The 16,820-nt window shown below is 27.5% G+C and overlaps 3 protein-coding genes across 3 annotated transcripts; 1 reads left to right on the top strand and 2 right to left on the bottom strand.

Annotated features, from left to right (window-relative positions):
* Positions 1–2,152: 2,152 nt before the first annotated feature.
* On the bottom strand, positions 2,153–6,498 carry LOC132920277 (aldehyde dehydrogenase, mitochondrial). Its single transcript, XM_060982530.1, has 10 exons — positions 6,142–6,498; positions 4,216–4,320; positions 4,008–4,148; positions 3,690–3,936; positions 3,430–3,617; positions 3,221–3,370; positions 3,024–3,161; positions 2,787–2,951; positions 2,556–2,713; positions 2,153–2,482 (listed from the first exon to the last, which is right to left on the bottom strand). The coding sequence occupies exons 1-10, from the start codon at positions 6,250–6,252 to the stop codon at positions 2,335–2,337; spliced, it is 1,551 nt and encodes a 516-aa protein (XP_060838513.1). The 5' UTR covers positions 6,253–6,498; the 3' UTR covers positions 2,153–2,334.
* Positions 6,499–6,650: 152 nt separating this feature from the next.
* On the top strand, positions 6,651–8,601 carry LOC132920278 (charged multivesicular body protein 3). The gene is made up of 6 exons (XM_060982531.1): positions 6,651–6,887; positions 6,968–7,028; positions 7,157–7,336; positions 7,407–7,528; positions 7,581–7,676; positions 7,743–8,601. Exons 1-6 carry the CDS (start codon positions 6,843–6,845, stop codon positions 7,893–7,895), a joined length of 657 nt encoding a protein of 218 aa, XP_060838514.1. The 5' UTR covers positions 6,651–6,842; the 3' UTR covers positions 7,896–8,601.
* Positions 8,602–8,681: 80 nt separating this feature from the next.
* Positions 8,682–13,395, bottom strand: LOC132920279 (electron transfer flavoprotein regulatory factor 1). Its single transcript, XM_060982532.1, has 2 exons — positions 13,190–13,395; positions 8,682–9,046 (listed from the first exon to the last, which is right to left on the bottom strand). Exons 1-2 carry the CDS (start codon positions 13,229–13,231, stop codon positions 8,828–8,830), a joined length of 261 nt encoding a protein of 86 aa, XP_060838515.1. The 5' UTR covers positions 13,232–13,395; the 3' UTR covers positions 8,682–8,827.
* Between the last annotated feature and the right edge of the window lie 3,425 nt (positions 13,396–16,820).

Genomic DNA, 16,820 nt, shown 5'->3' with positions numbered 1-16,820 from the left:
AGATTTTATTAGTTGATCGACAACCATTTATAGTGTTTAGGTAGATTCAGATAGATATATTCTCGAATACACGACTTCGAAAGCTCTTTGAACATCAGGAGGAAGGTAATAGCGTAAATCTAAGATTAATATCTGGTACCTAGGTGGTTTTATCTTATCTACAGCAATTTCAAGTGTGGGGAAGAATCTCCCAGAGACCCAGACCTATTTCCTTTTACTAAAAATCTGACCTTATCATTACTATTTATCTTTACTATTACAACTATTACCAGTATTACCTATTTAATATTTTTAATTTTATATTTCTTTTCTTTCTAATTTTTATATTACAACATTTTTGTTATCAATACCTACACAGGGGCGGGTTTTACTCACTCACCAAGAGGGGGGGCTAATTATTGAGGTTTAAGGATTTACGCGGATTGAGGCGAGCAGTTATATAATTTTATGAAGACCACGCTGTGTGTCAAAGCCATTCAGAGCAGTCGACTAATTAATACTTTATTATTCTTCTATGACGATATTTTATAATAATTATTGATATATCATAATACTCACCTTAGAAAAAAAGATAGCTTAGTCCCAAGGAGGGGGGGGGGCTAATGCTCCTATAACCACTCCCCTTAAACCCGCCACTGTACCTACACGATAGATATTAGAATAATGAACTAAAAAAAAAGGTTCTATGTTGAAGACAATTTTACCTATATGTGAGATGTGAAACGAAAAATATTTGAAGAGTAAAGTGTCCCGTATTTAAAAGCATTTTAATATTATAATGCTATTGCTTTTAGCGTGAATGAATAAATTTTCAATTTATTATGATAATTGATCATCATAACATTTTGTTCATTATTTTCCAGAATAAACAGAATAATATTTTGATACTTTTTTATGTATACATTAACATTAAAGATAATATACAATCCAATACATTAATAGTATCACAGAATTTACATGGTTTCTTCCCTTATTTAAACAAGCACCTATATCAACGTTCATATGTTTTTGAATAGAACATTAGAAAATCTATATTATATTATACTTTAGCAGTAGACTTTTAGAGAAGCCCGGAATGATCTAGAAACTATATACGTTAAAAACTTAAATTTAAAACTTAAATGTTATTCATTTGAGACAATACACTATAAGGAAATTACAACTTGGGATTTATTAAAAAAGTTAATGTGAACTAATTTTGGTTCAGTGCATTCTATATCATATTTACAGCCTATAGATACAACTATGACAAAAAAGACAAAATTCAAAGAAATTTGTATAATAATTTTCTATTAAGTATAGAAAAAACTGTACATAAACCAGGTGGATAAACCATTAGTGGAAACTCATAACTATATGATATAAAAATTGCAGCACACGCATTAAGCGTGTTTATAGCAGGAATATCTCAATCCCACCGCTTATATTGACCTAAAAAAAATGTTTATACCCAGTGAACTACTTCTTTGAGAATATCCCTATTTATCTATAATAGTGTAATGTATTATAGTTTAAAAGCGATAGCATATTATATGCAATTTAAATAATCAAGAATATATTATATATTATTATTATTTAAAATTGCTAATTAGAATTATTATTTTATCTGTGTTTGTTAATTTATTTTTGTGGAACTATTTTTACTATCATGAAACATTTTAAATTGTAGGTTAAAATATAAATTACTGTTATTATGCCCTTTAAATAGTATATTTGTGAATAAGATACAAAATTAGGTACATAATTAGGGTATACATTTGGGGGGGACTAATCAGAAACCTAAGTGGGGCTTAGCCCCTAAAGCCCTCTCCTAGCGCCGCCTATGTTTAAAATCTAAAATAGAAAAAGGCCAGCGAGAAAAGAAACCCCCTCCCCCCACACACCCAATAAAAATAAACAAATCCGTGTATGTATTTTTATATTAATAAATTAACTAGAATTTAAGAAAATTAAATATTATCAAGGTATAACATAATAAAAATAAAAACTAATGATTTTGATATTGTTTCTTTTGCTCTGTGTGAGGACATTTTAAAAATGCTGAGTTTATTTATTAATTATTAATTAGTAATAACTACTACCTAATACTTGTTTTATTGAGTGGTTTAAGAATAGGAATGTGGTGGTTTGATAAAATATTACATTGATAAAATACAATATTGAAATAATTAAATATATTTTTCTTGAGGTAATTATATTAGTTTATCAATAATGGCATAAATGAAACAAAGACTTTTTGAAACAATGTAACTTAAAAGATGGCACAGTTTAATATTGAGTTTTAAAAATAATAAGTATAAAATGTAAACAAAATTAAAATAACTTAAAAATATATTAATTATTTTTTTTTGGTGTAGCAATGATAACTGTTTTTACTTCAGTGTATGGTTGCAGACCATATTCAGCCATTTCTCTTCCATGGCCAGACATCTTGAAACCGCCAAATGGTGCTTGTACTCCAAATACATTGTAACAATTAACCCTGTTTGTATAAACCATTATATTATATATTATATAAACATTTTTTACATATTCAAGTAATTCTCATTACTTACCAAACAGTTCCAGCTCTAAAACTCTGGATAGCTTTATTTACTGTGTCTATGTTCTTTGAAAACACTGCTGCTGCTAAACCATAATCTGAATTATTGGATCGGCTGATTACTTCGTCAAAATCACTGAACTTTAATATTTGTTGTACAGGACCAAAAATCTAAATAATTAAATAATGTAGTTATTAAATAATAATATGTAAATACATATATATTTTTAATTTTAAAATTTACTTCTTCTTTAGCTATTTTCATATCATCCTTAACATCAGCAAAAACAGTTGGTTGTATAAAATAGCCTTTGTCTCCAACTCGTGAGCCACCGGTGACAAGTGTAGCTCCTTGTTTTTTTCCACTATCTATCATGCTAAGAATTTTGTTTAATTGTTCTTCATCAACCTAATTACATTATAATAACTTTTACATAATATAATGTTTATATTTTCAAGTATTATTAAAATAAAATGTTACCTGTGGTCCTTGGTGTGTTTTAGGATCAAATTGATCTCCTACAATACGTTTTTCAGCTCGTTTTGCACTTTTCTCGACAAACTCATCATAAATTGAATCTTGAACAAATGTCCGAGAACCAGCACAACAGCATTGTCCCTAAATTATAAAGATTTGAGTTTAAAAATTACATTATTTTAAATAATTTTAAGACTGACCATATTGTAGAAAAGCCCAAAATGAGCACCTTCCACGGCTTGATTAATATCAGAATCACTGAAAACTACATTTGGAGATTTACCCCCTAGTTCCAATGTTACTCTCTTAAGATTGCTTTTAGCAGCACCTTCAGCTATAATTTGACCGACCTAATTAAAACATACTATCAAAATACAGTACTTTTAAAATTTAAAAGTTATTAAATTACTTCAGTTGAACCAGTAAATGCAACTTTATCTACACCAAGGTGATCAACAATAGCTTTTCCAGCAGTTGGACCATAACCAGGGACAATATTAACAACTCCAGGAGGAAATCCTGCTTCCTTCACAAGACTAGCAACATATAAAGCAGTGAGAGGAGTTTGTTCAGCTGGCTTTAGAACAACAACATTTCCTAATAAAATTACCATTAAATAATATATTATTAAAATACACAACATAACTTTTTAGAAATTAAATAATTTACCCATGGCCAAAGCTGGTCCAATTTTCCAAGATAACATCAATAATGGGAAATTCCAAGGGATAATTTGACCACATACACCAACAGCTTCATGTCGTGTATAAGCAAAATAATTACCATCAATCGGGGTAACTTTACCATGGTTTTTGTCCGCCCAACCAGCATAGTAGCGTAATACACCAACAGTTCCAGGTACATCATCCGACAATGCAACGCTATAAGGTTTACCATTGTCCAATGCTTCCAAAGTCTAACAATACATAAATTTATTCTACTTTAAAACCTCACATAATATATATTAATAAGGTAGAAAGTTCTTACAGCTAAATAAACAGCATCTCGTTGAATTAAATCTGCCAATTTGTTGAGAAGCATACCACGCTTTGAAGCATCCATTGTGCGCCAAGGACTGTCCAACTTAAATGCTTCTTGTGCAGCAGCAACTGCATTGTTAATGTCCACCTATATGGATCGTTAAACCACTTTATATAATACTATAAAAAATAACAGTTAAAAATATGGAACATACAGCATCTCCTTCTTGAACTTGAGCAATTGGTTCACCGGTAGCTGGATTGAGTGTATCAAAAGTCTTTCCAGATGAAGATTTCACAAATTCATTATTAATAAATAACTATAAGAAAAACCATAAACTAAATCAATAAACATAAAATAATGAGTGTATTAGTGTATACAAAGGTACTAAGATATGAGCATAATGTTATGTTATAGCCTAGCATATAAGAATAATAAATTAAGCTGACTTAATCAATAAATCAATATTATGTGATGATATATCATACAAGCTAATTTAATAACATTTAGATCTAAAAGCATAAATTAAATATTACAGATTACTATTTTATGCATAGCTTTGTTTATGAGAATAATCATTATATTTAAAGCACCAATCATTAAATTATTTAATAGCTAATATATTATCCTCGATTATCAATCAAAATCTTATAATAATAATACCTATTAAAAATAACAGAGTAAAACAGGTTCTTCTGAGTATTAAATTGTCAATGTTGTACGTTAATAAGACTGAGACAACACACGTTATGTTTTTTTAAGCAATATAAATAATACATATCTGTAATATAAATAGTAATACAGACAATACAGTATATTATGCTGATACTATTAATAATGTACAGTACCGTAGCCAGGGGGGGCTTCCGGGCTCAATCGCCCCCCCACCCACCCGAAATGTCAGACAACAATAATTTTATTAATTTTATTATTAATGTTTGTGGTGATAAACTATATATAGTAGCTTTATAAAGCAACGCCGCTCTTATCACACTTAATTGATCTTGATTTGATAATACATATTATGTATAATTATTATATGAATTATATTGTCAGAAATACAGTGCAAAATTAAATTGTTGTCATAATTGGCTATCAAAAATTAAGCCCCCCCCACCCCGAAAAAATTCTTGCTACGGCACTGACGATAAATCTAATAATTCTAACACATATTATAATGTTATAGACACTTTATATACTGAACCTACATGGATAAAATATTTTGTTTTCTTCAATAATGAACTACACATAACCACAGATAACTACAGATAACCTTAGTAATTTAAAAAAAAAATTAATCTATATTTATTTAAACCTTTTGGGAAAATACATTCTTTAAATCATATTAATTATAATAGATACAGATAGTTTCTAAACTACATAAACATATACATTATTAGATAAAATAAATAAAAATAATTATTTAATTCAATTATTTAAAAATCATTACAGCATCTAATAGGATAGATAGATACACAATACACAGTATATATTTATAGTTAAATAAGAATATATGGATAATTTTTATAAATATAACTGTATGCTCAGTATTAAAGGCAATTACATTATTTTACATTATAACTTATAAGTTATAAGTATAGCCAGTATAAGTACTTTAATGAATCTATAATTTGTTTGTGATTAAAAATTAAAAATAGAAATATAAACCTTTATTTTGAAATACACATTAATAGGTTTAATGAAACAACATTAAACCTATTATAAACAATACATTTATAATTTATTTATATATTTTGTGGTAATAACTATTAGTCCTTGAATTTTGTTTCAATTGTTAATTACCATAAATTAAGATCATCACAAAATCACTAAATGTTGTCTTTATAATATATATGTAAACAAGTTCAGAATCTATTATTATAATTAATAGATCAGAATTCAAAATAATTAAGTCATTTAGATACCAAACTACCAATTCAACAATGGCTCGGGAATACACTAACTTTATCGTTCTATATGGATATTTTTATTTATGAATACATTTTTACACGTCATGTGACTAGTTAGTAGTTTATGGTTGCAGCTTGCAGAAAACCATTACTCAATAGTCAATTCTCGAGCAAACAAACGTGGCAACAGGTACATATAATAATAATTATTATTAGTAACTAGTGATTACCTCGGTATACTTGATCGGCGGGTTGACTATCGGTTTAGGGGCGCTGCTAGCGAAACACTTTTGCACCACTGGTAGTGTAGAACCAGAAATCTTATTCAACAACCGAAACATTTTGCCGTCTGCGGATATAACGAAAATCAAACGAAAGAAAACTTAAAATATTTTATAAGGCCCGCAAACCAGTTTGTTCGTCTCGAGAGCACTGGCGACTGATTCCCAGTCTCTAAAACTGACAGACTGTAAAGTGTAAATGTAAAATTGTAAAACAAAAAAATAAGCCAACCGGTAATGATTGGACAGAGGGGAAGATACAACACGTATTATATTATGTGCAAGTCGTGTTCAAGGCCGAACAGCCGGGACTCACAGTTCATATGATACTGATCATGGTCGAGAAACGCAGTATTACTAAAAACATATGATTGGGCGGACCATTAACACGTTTATCACCCTTTATTCATGATAAGCAATGTTGACAAAGCGCGTTAATATTGATAATGAAACTATGTACATTTTTCGCAATATTGTGATAAGCGATGAGAAGTTTCACTAAACAGTAAACGCCAAAGCTTTAAGCTCATGTGTTCTGCATCCACGTCAGAAACGAATCTGACTAATTTATAAATTTAAACGAACGGTGGTGCCGTCAGCAGCACGTAATTAATAGACAACGCGTGCGTTACAAGTAGACAGCCATCAATATGGGTATATTCGGTAAATCGGTCACCATCGATCCCAAGGATCAAGTGAGCAATCGTAGTCACTCGGTAGTGTAAATTTGTCGCACTAATTCATTAATTTGTTTTGTTACACAACTGCTGTGTAGGTTAAACAGTGGACATCAACCATACGCAAAGAGACATATAAACTAGACCGACAGATAAGAGGTGAGTGTAATAGTGTTGTGTTGTGTGTATTAAATAGAAGTGAATTTTTTTTAATGCATATACAACTACAATAATGTTTAATAAATTACAATATTGGTTGGGGGTTTGGTATGCTTTTTGTGACACAGGAATACAGCGAGAAGAAGAAAAAGTTAAACGTTCCATGAAGGAAGCAGCCAAAAAGGGAAACAAAGATGTGTGCATCATTCTAGCCAAAGAAATTCTAAGAGCACGCAAAACCATCAATAAACTGATTACGTCAAAAACGCATATGAGTTCTATACAAATGCAAATGAAAAATCAGCTGTGTAAGTTTTTAATATAAAATAATAGATTTATAGTTGTATTCTATAATTTATATTTAATTGTGTATTCTAGCTGTGTTAAGAATGGCAGGTTCATTGCAAAAGTCTACAGAAGTAATGCAAACAATGCACAATTTGATCAAAGTACCTGAAGTTGCAGCTACTATGAGAGATTTGTCCAAGGAAATGATGAAGGTTTGTATAATATTAAATTAAGGTTGACCCATATGAATGAGTTTGATTTTAGGCTGGAATCATTGAAGAAATGTTAGATGATACAATGGAGAATGTAATGGATGATCCCGAAGATATGGAAGAAGAAGCGCAGTCTGAAATTGATAAAGTACATTTAAAAATAATTAAATTAAAACAGTACAATTTGAATAAATAAATGTGACAATATTTTCAGGTATTATGGGAAATCACAGCTGGAGCATTAGGTCAAGCACCTATGGCAGTTACTGAAACACCAGGTGGTTCAGTACTACAAGAAACTGAAACAGTTGAAGAGGATGATGACCTAGAAGAAATGAAAAATCGCTTACAAGCGTTAAAAAGCTAAGTAAAGGTGTAACAAAGATGCTAAATTTATACAATATATTATGTACTTTAACATAATTTTAATATAAATTATAAATTTAAATAATTTAACTTAAGAACCAACTATTAATTTTATTAGGAAAATTGGAGCACTAATGTTTTTTTTTATATTTAATCAATTGCATTGATAAGGTTCAATATATTTTTTATCAAATAATGTATTAAAGTTTATAACTTAACTAACTTAGTAAAACTAAAATATAGACATTAGTGTTTTGCACCAAATATATTTTATTTTATCAATCTATAATTGAAGTATTGATAAGATTTGTATTCTTGTATTATGGAAGTTTGGCGTGATATTTTTATTTATTTTTGTTGTTCTAAAAATTAATTGGAAATATTAAATTGGATAAACATTCATGTGAAATTGTAGAAAAAAAACTATATTTGAACGTTTGATCTCTTGTTTTACACCAGAAATAAATATATGTATATATAATACATCTATACCTAAAAATAATTGTATATGTATTATCATTTAAACTTGAATCCTTTAAGAAAATAATAGAATATTGTATTATTTATTTTTATTGTTAATTATTTTTGTGGTCTATATTTGTTTTTACTTCATGCTTCTGTCTTAAAATTAATTTTAACTTCAAACTTTAAAACAAATTTTTATGTCATTTTCAAAACTATTGAAACCACTTAAATGTAATTAACGTTGTTAATATTATTGCATTTAAAACAGCTTTTTTCTGTTTAATGCACTTATGAGCAAGACACAATGGGTTATTAACATTCATATTATAGCAATATATTTTTATTTTTTATTATTATTTTGTTTGTAAGCTTAAACTACATATAAAAAAAAAACTGTACACAATGAAATTTTTATAATAATAATATAGTATATATATATAAATATAAACTAAAATATAAGTCTATTAATTATGATTGATCCTTTTCTGTAGAATATCTATCTTTTAATGTTCTGTATTTTTTGAGCATATAGAGAGCTTCAATTTCTTTGACAACAAACTCGCCACGTTTGACTAGCATTTTTATTTGTTCGGGATCACTGATGTCGCTGTTACGTTGGAAAGCTTTTTTCAACCGTGAACGGAAAAAGTCATAACCCTGAGGATAGTCTCGTCCCATATAAAGTAGCTGCAATAAAAATAATTTATTTATATTATATGGTTTTATACCAACAGTGTGATGTTTATGCTACAATAGGTTGAGTACTAAGTAATAATATTTTTTTAACCTTGTGTGATTTTTATTTTTAATACTGTTTAAAAGTTAAAGTCGAACCACGGAGATATTTCTTAATTTGGATTAATTTAGTGCCTACTAACTTATGTCTTATGACCTGATATTCTTGGGATAAAAAATCGATAAATGTGCATAAAAATTGTTTAATACCGTTGTAAAATAAGAAAAAATATATCATTATTTCTGTTACCTACGTGACAACGAAAATCAATCTACTTATGTGAACGCTTAATATCGAAACTGTGGACGAAAATACTCGCCATTTTTAATTTGCATCAAGAATAATTCCTTATTTCATAATATTAACTCTGCAGAAAATAATAACTTTTGATTAATATAATAACTAATAAACTCATAAAGTTGTCCTGTAGTTTGCTAGGTATATAAAATAGTATATTTCAACTTTAAAGTCCTCGTCATGACATCATTTACTAGCTCACAATTGAGTATATAGTTCAGTGTAAAATATATTACATGTTTGAACAATTTTGAAAATCATTACATAAAATAAAACAATTCTGAATAAAGTCGGTATGTCAACAGTCAGCATCTATTTCTTAGAATATTTTTAAAATTCGTTAATAGAATATTGGTAATTTATTTTTCTACTAGCAATAAGATAAGTATAATAGATTAAACCAATTTGTTTTCAAAAATAAATAAATATTTTTGATTTGTTATTACGTTGGTTATAGTAATATTTTTGTGTTGTAATATATTATTATTGACTATTATTTTTATTAATTTACACGTAATGCAAAATACTATGAATGGATTTGTGGTATAATAGCTCAATATTTTGAAAATTGTATCGTGTACAAAAAATCATAATATACCTACAAAGTACCTAATTTCGAAAAATATCAAGTCTCCATAATTTATAAAAAAAAATGTTACTGTGTATTTTCGATATTTTGCATTAAAAGTAGGTATTAGTTGGTCGTAACTTATAACTATATAAGTAAGGAACTGATTTTATCGGAATGAAATATTTTTAATTTGATAAACATATTGTTCACAAATTCACAATTTAGATAATTTTTTAAAATAAGACCAATTTTATTTTACATATTTTGAAATTATATTTTAATAATTATCATTACTTAATAGTTAATACGATATAATATATAAATATTATATTATATTACGGTGTTATTATAATATTATATTCTTATATTTGTTTACAACGTGCAAAGTGTAAAGTTTTAATAAACAGTAACTGTACTCATTCGTAATTCAACATTTTTTGTGTATCCAAATTATCAGTAAAATATTCTGCTTTAGAATACGAAGTTCAAAACATATACATTTAATAAATTAATATGTTTTATTTTAAGATATTATATGATTCTATTCTATGTGGCATATGCTTATGTCTCCTCTAAGATATTATTATGGTTAGATATTATTTGAAATGTATTCTTTCCATAACAAAATTAAAATATTACAAATTTCAATATAATATTTGTAAATAAACAATTATTGATAACATTATTATATTATTAATTCCATACAAATGGTTTCTGATTTTGAAGACATTTTATTACCTAATCAGAATGGTGTGGTATAATACTATAATACAATATATTTTATTTTATTTTTAAAACATGATTAAGTTCTCTGTGTTTATTTCATATAATTATACTAATTAGTATAATTATATATAGTCTCGGAAGTTGTAGGAGTTGCATACTGTGCTATATGCTCACGATTTATACCAGACTGAGTTATAAATCAAAAATATACGATGCCATTATGCCAAGTTTAAACATTGACAATTTAAAATTGCATATTTTGTCAATGTTAAGTAAAAGTGCATATTTCATTAATTTCCAATATAATATTTTTTTCTAAACCTATGTATTTAAACTTTAAAGTAAGTAATATTGAATACAAAACGCAATATTATTTTACGAAAGTATTTATTATCATCGATGTCGAATATTAAGTCCGGGGAAAAAAGTCCGAGAAAAAATTATTTAAATATAAATTAATTATTAAATTAAAATAAAATTAGTTCTTAAAAAAATTATTAAACAAAAATGTTTTATTGAGTTTATTTTTTTTTTCAAATAATATATTTTAATCGCACTGTATACTCAAATGTGCCTATATTATTGAGACAAGTTATATACAAAGATATCTCAATTAGGGCCTAGGGATATTTCCATCATCTAAAACTAACAAGTAACATTACTACTTAATATCTAGTATACCTACGATATATAGCACTAGTAATCAATAGCATGTCATAGCAGTGTTAACAGTAATAGTGTACATACTAATACATACTTTTACAGCAATGGTGAAATGTGCAGCAATATTATATTATTTTCGATGAATTATCGGTTTAATTTATCATAAATTTATGTATTGACTTATTAATTATTCGTTATATTTATTAATATATAAAGATCTTTTTTTTCCGAATTTTGAATAACATTTTGAATATTTAATTTTTTTTTCATGCATATTTTACAATTTTTTTGTGCATATTTTGTCTATTTTAGCTCCTATAACTTCCGAGCTCTATAGTCATTAACATAAAATTATCATATTGTGCTCATTATAAATATGATTAATTAATAATTATAGTACTAACTTGATATATTTTCACTAATTTAATAATTCTATAAGCTTCCGTTTGCTATATGACTATATTATATAAACAGGGGTCACCAAATGGCGGCCTGCAGGCCACATACGGCACGTGATAAAATTTTATCCGGTCCGCAGACAAAGAATAAATAACATATACTACGACAACATTATATGTTATTATATGTACTTAGAATTTTGATGGCCTGAGAAAAATTTTCCGATTCCTAATGTGCCCTTAATAAATATTAATTGGTGATCCCTGTTATATAGTAGGTTGTAGGTATGTATAGATATTAATGTTTACTAGTAATTATAAATTTATAATTGATAAATTATTTAAGAGGTAGAAAACCAGAAAGGTGTCGCCTCCACTATAATTATATTTTTAGACACAATTATGTGTTACTATATTATGTATATAGTGTTATATCAGTTATCTATTTTACTTATTGTGTCATGTATACAGATTGTAAATTTTCTAATAAAAAAAAAAAAAAAGACACTGTTAAAAAATACTTATTACCTATATATTTTGTATTCTTTAAAAAAATTTAAAAAAATGAACTTTAAGTTACGCTACTGAATACGGAGACAAAATTAAAAATATCATATACCAACGACTCATTTAAACGGATCTTGTTGAGTTGGAACAAAGACAATTTTTTGTGAACAATAAGTGTATAATATTTTAGTATTAAAATAGTTATACTATTAATGAATAATAATATATTAATATGACAACAATTAAGTATTAAAACGGGTCGTCCTACGCGAAAATACCGCGGAAAATACTATAACAAAAATGTATTACAACTTCGTCCTCTGAAGGTCGAGTCTGTAATATTTTCCCAGCCTAATATACGAATGAACTGCAATACATATTTACAAAATATTGGCTTGAAGCTAGATTGTCGGGCTAAAAATAGACTGAAGGAAAATTGAAAATCATTATTTCATTGAAATCTTCGATAAAAAAAAATTTGCGTTGTACAGTACGCACGATATATATATCATGTTTATTTTCTATTATGACAATGTGATATGGACTATTTCCTCGCATATTGAAGACGGCAATAATGAAAAAAAAAGATTTCATAGTATCTACCTATTTGGTGAAATACATCATATTCACTATTCAGGTTCTGTACGAGATGTAATATAATATGACGTGTAATAAATTATGATAATATGATTGAATCCAACAAGTAGATACCCCGCTCCCCCTAACACCTCCAAACAACCCAAACACTAATAGTCAACCCTGCCCGATCGATTGCGATTGAATTTCAACAACCCTACCGAAAATCCACGGCCTTATGATATATGGTATATTTATAGGTAGGTACGAGTTGTTTTGTGGTACGAGGTACTCACTTGGCAGTTTGGCACTAGTAAAATACACACAAAAACGTCATAACCACATAATATACTTACAGTCTTGTACAAGTTAATCACTTCTTGGCGTCCTGCGACCATTGCTTGTCGGGTAAGCTGTAAATTTAAAGTCGTACTGAGCAGGCGAGCAAGTCGTCTTCACCGCGATACACAGTCACTGTTGATGTTATTGTTATTATTGTTATTGTTACTGTTGTTGTTCTGATATGGTATGTAGTCATCGCTGATACTGGCCGCGCACTGATAGTATTAGTTGATATAGTGATACGATATAATCGCATTATATTTAGAACCACGGTCTTAGACACGGTCTTAGAACAGAACCACGATTATAATCGTGAACAGAACAATAATAATTCGATTGTTCACAGTAAATGTTGTTATTACAACGTCGTGCTTACGTAATAAAAACAATCGAATTGTTTCTATAATCGATAGTTTATTATATTTTAACGAATTGTCATCGATGCCAAATTAGGTGAGCGTAAAATTATATTTTTAATTTTTATATAATTTTTTTTCTTTTTAGACTTCTTTAGTCATCGTTTTAATTTTAAGACAACTGGTTCCAACACACTATTTAAATATATTATATTTCATAGTGATGTCCAAAGTAACTTGTAAAAATCAGCTGTTTTTTATAGTGTGAAAAATACAGCTAGCACGCCAATGGCAAAATTAGTGAACTATTTACTTATTGAAACCTACAGGCAACAACCGCCAATGGCCTATTTGTTGAGTGTAAATCTGTAAAATGTTAACATTCAAAATTGTATAGGTACGTATTTATTTTTTATTACCAAACATGGCTTAGAGTTGAAAAACTCATTGAAAGTTTTTACATTAGCTTAGGTTTCAATATTACCCAATGCGGGAATGTAAATATTAGGACCATCGTTACAAATTACGGTGACCTAAAGCTGTGTAAGATAGTTTAGTAGGGTCTTTTTAAAAATATTTTCTTTATCCTAGAAGATAAAAAATTGTTTCAATTATGACACAGTAAGTAGAAACAATGTTGTTTCGAAAAAAAAAATGCTTACAAAAAGTTCAATAATACAATAAAATCGTCAAGAGCTCTTAACACCCGCATGTGTACCTAATTACCGTCTTACAAATTTAAAACATAGCAAAAACTGTTAATCGCGGGAAATAACCGAGAAGACTAGTCATAACTAAGAAATGCAGTTTTCATCACATAAAAAGGAGAACTTTGGCTTTGAAATATCGTTTTTAATTTTTCTATATTAGAACTACAAAAAAGTTATTCGATTTCGAAAATAATAGATTTTGAAATAATAAGAACTTTTTTCTTACAAGTGATATGAAAAAACATAAAAACGATATTTCACAAATTATGTTCTCAACTATTTGACTATTTGATTATCAATTTGGAGTCAGTACAGCCAGAGTGGTTACTGGTTCTATACCGCGCAAAATAATTTTTGCTGTTTTATATTTGTAAAACGGAGACAACGCATACAAGTGTAGCGTTCTCTTAATAAAGAATTCTAAATTCTAATCATTTTCTGCTCTTGTAAAATAACATAGTTATATATTTTATTAGAAGTGAAATATATTAAGTTCTAGTTAAGTTAAATTATCTTAAATACTCCCCTATAAATAAAATAGTTTGCAATAGTTAAAATAAATAAAATATGTATATTTCATGATACATAGTACATACTTTAATAGGATTGCTTTCTTACATGCAAAATCATTGACATAATATACATGATGATATCGTAATTATATAATAGTCCAGTTAATCTCATGCTATGGCTAAATACTGTATTTTCCTTCATCAGTAGAGCTCTTTTTAATTTAAAAGAATGTACAATTATAGGATTTTTGCGTTTTTATTATTTCGGCGTTCATCTGCTAGAATGCAAACTTCCCGGTGTTTTCCGCCGCGTATATTATATTTGTTATATAGCTACTATGTATAGTTACTACAATACATTTTGAATTCGACAGAAAACGTCACTGCAGTGTACACCGTATATAATACGATGTACCTATCCATTGGCCATTGCCTTATATTTTTTATTTTTGTTTTGGTCTTATTTGTGACTTGGGACTTGACACTTCTAATGTCAATTTAACAAATAATACTATAATAATACCTATGATACCTATATGTATTATTATGGTAACCAATAATATATATTGTAATTCATTAACGCTGTAATTTCGGGGAAAATATAAGTAGATAGTTACCTATACTAAAAATGGCCGTAACAAATATGCAAATTTGATTGAAAATTGAAATAACTAGATCATACTGCACTGCAGTACACCGGTTTCAATGTTCTGGTAAAATAATAAATAATAAATATTATACACTCATGAACTAAAATAATATATCATCTTTATTAATTATCAATAATATAATATAGTTATCATCAACTAATTATTAATTTTTTAGTATTATTTTTTCTGAGAATATCAGCGCAATATTTGTTCTCACACCCAAATAAAACGTGGATAACATATAAAAATCATAAATTCGTAAACGAATACGTAAAATCGTTTTTACGACTTTTAAGTGATTTTAGAGTAAAATAATCTATTACTAAAATAGGATAATATTTTTAAGGGGTTGACAAATCGATTTTTATTATTATTTGACTTTTTATTCAACTTTAAAAATAAACTAAAATTGTAAATTTAATTGAATTAAATAAATAAATAGTTTTGAAAAAAGACTTAAACAAATCGATATGTTATACTCTCAAAAATGTTATTTTATATAATTTTTGTAAAAGGTGATTTAATTCTGAGATTAATTTTAAGCATAGAAAAAAAAAATATTTTGTGTGAATGCGTCCTATTTATGTCACACGTTTGCCAGAAAGAGAAAACAAATAGTGCGCTGATATTCTCTTAAAATAATACTTATACGTTTGAAGAAAGACAATAACAAAAATTAACACAATATTATATTTACCTTTTTTGTCTAGCCATGTAGTTATATATACTATATTTGTCAGGTGGTGTGAGGTAGAAAACGAGGAATATTTACAGTTTTCTATTTTTAAAAATTATTAAATAGAATACAAATAAAATAATAATATTACTCCGGTAAACTATAGTACAACTCTAAACAAAGTTCGTGGAATTTTGCGATAATGATTGAAATAATTGCAATCATTAAACAAATAGAGATAGTTATACATAATCACCTAAAAAAATCGTGTCTGATGACTTCGGTTTAACAGACTTTAATTTTTTAAATACATTTGATTATAATTTATTTTAAAATTACAATAGTGAATAGTTACATCAAAGCAATTTTTAATATACTATATTTCAACAATTGTTTATGTTATAATAAATTATAAAAAATCATTTATAGAACACAAAATTGTCATTGATATGTTAAAGAATAAATATTTAGATTTGATTCTGTTAAAATGTACCTAGTAAATAAATCGAAATCATTTTTCAAAATTGAGATCCGTTAAACTTAAATTCCAGCCGAGTTGACATCATAATTTTATATCGCGTATAAAAGGTTAGGTTAAGTGGGTTGGTTTTTTCTAGGTGCGGGCCCTTCTAAAAATTTCCCGCCAGGAAAAAATAGCCTGTTGTCCTTATTTATAATATAAATTATGGTAACAAAAACTCATTGTGGATAAAAAATTTAGATATACGAGTACGTCGTAGT

The sequence above is a fragment of the Rhopalosiphum padi genome, chromosome 2, assembly GCF_020882245.1.
Source record: "Rhopalosiphum padi isolate XX-2018 chromosome 2, ASM2088224v1, whole genome shotgun sequence".
Lineage (NCBI taxonomy): Eukaryota > Metazoa > Arthropoda > Insecta > Hemiptera > Aphididae > Rhopalosiphum > Rhopalosiphum padi.
Note: the sequence above shows the minus strand (reverse complement) of the source record. Positions and strands in the feature narration are given on the sequence as shown.

What these genes read in the sequence shown, in the direction of transcription:
- LOC132920277 (XM_060982530.1), bottom strand. Translation starts at nt 6,252, where the DNA reads ATGTTTCGGTTGTTGAATAAGATTTCTGGTTCTACACTACCAGTGGTG. An exon ending in CGCCGATCAAGTATACCGAG is followed by an intron (nt 4,321 to 6,141) that starts GTAATCACTAGT and finishes TTTTTCTTATAG; the next exon opens with TTATTTATTAATAATGAATT. An exon ending in TTTAGAGCTGGAACTGTTTG is followed by an intron (nt 2,483 to 2,555) that starts GTAAGTAATGAG and finishes TTATACAAACAG; the next exon opens with GGTTAATTGTTACAATGTAT.
- LOC132920278 (XM_060982531.1), top strand. Translation starts at nt 6,843, where the DNA reads ATGGGTATATTCGGTAAATCGGTCACCATCGATCCCAAGGATCAA. An exon ending in ACTAGACCGACAGATAAGAG is followed by an intron (nt 7,029 to 7,156) that starts GTGAGTGTAATA and finishes TTTGTGACACAG; the next exon opens with GAATACAGCGAGAAGAAGAA. An exon ending in CGCAGTCTGAAATTGATAAA is followed by an intron (nt 7,677 to 7,742) that starts GTACATTTAAAA and finishes CAATATTTTCAG; the next exon opens with GTATTATGGGAAATCACAGC.
- LOC132920279 (XM_060982532.1), bottom strand. Translation starts at nt 13,231, where the DNA reads ATGGTCGCAGGACGCCAAGAAGTGATTAACTTGTACAAGACT. An exon ending in TGATTAACTTGTACAAGACT is followed by an intron (nt 9,047 to 13,189) that starts GTAAGTATATTA and finishes TTTTTATTGCAG; the next exon opens with CTACTTTATATGGGACGAGA.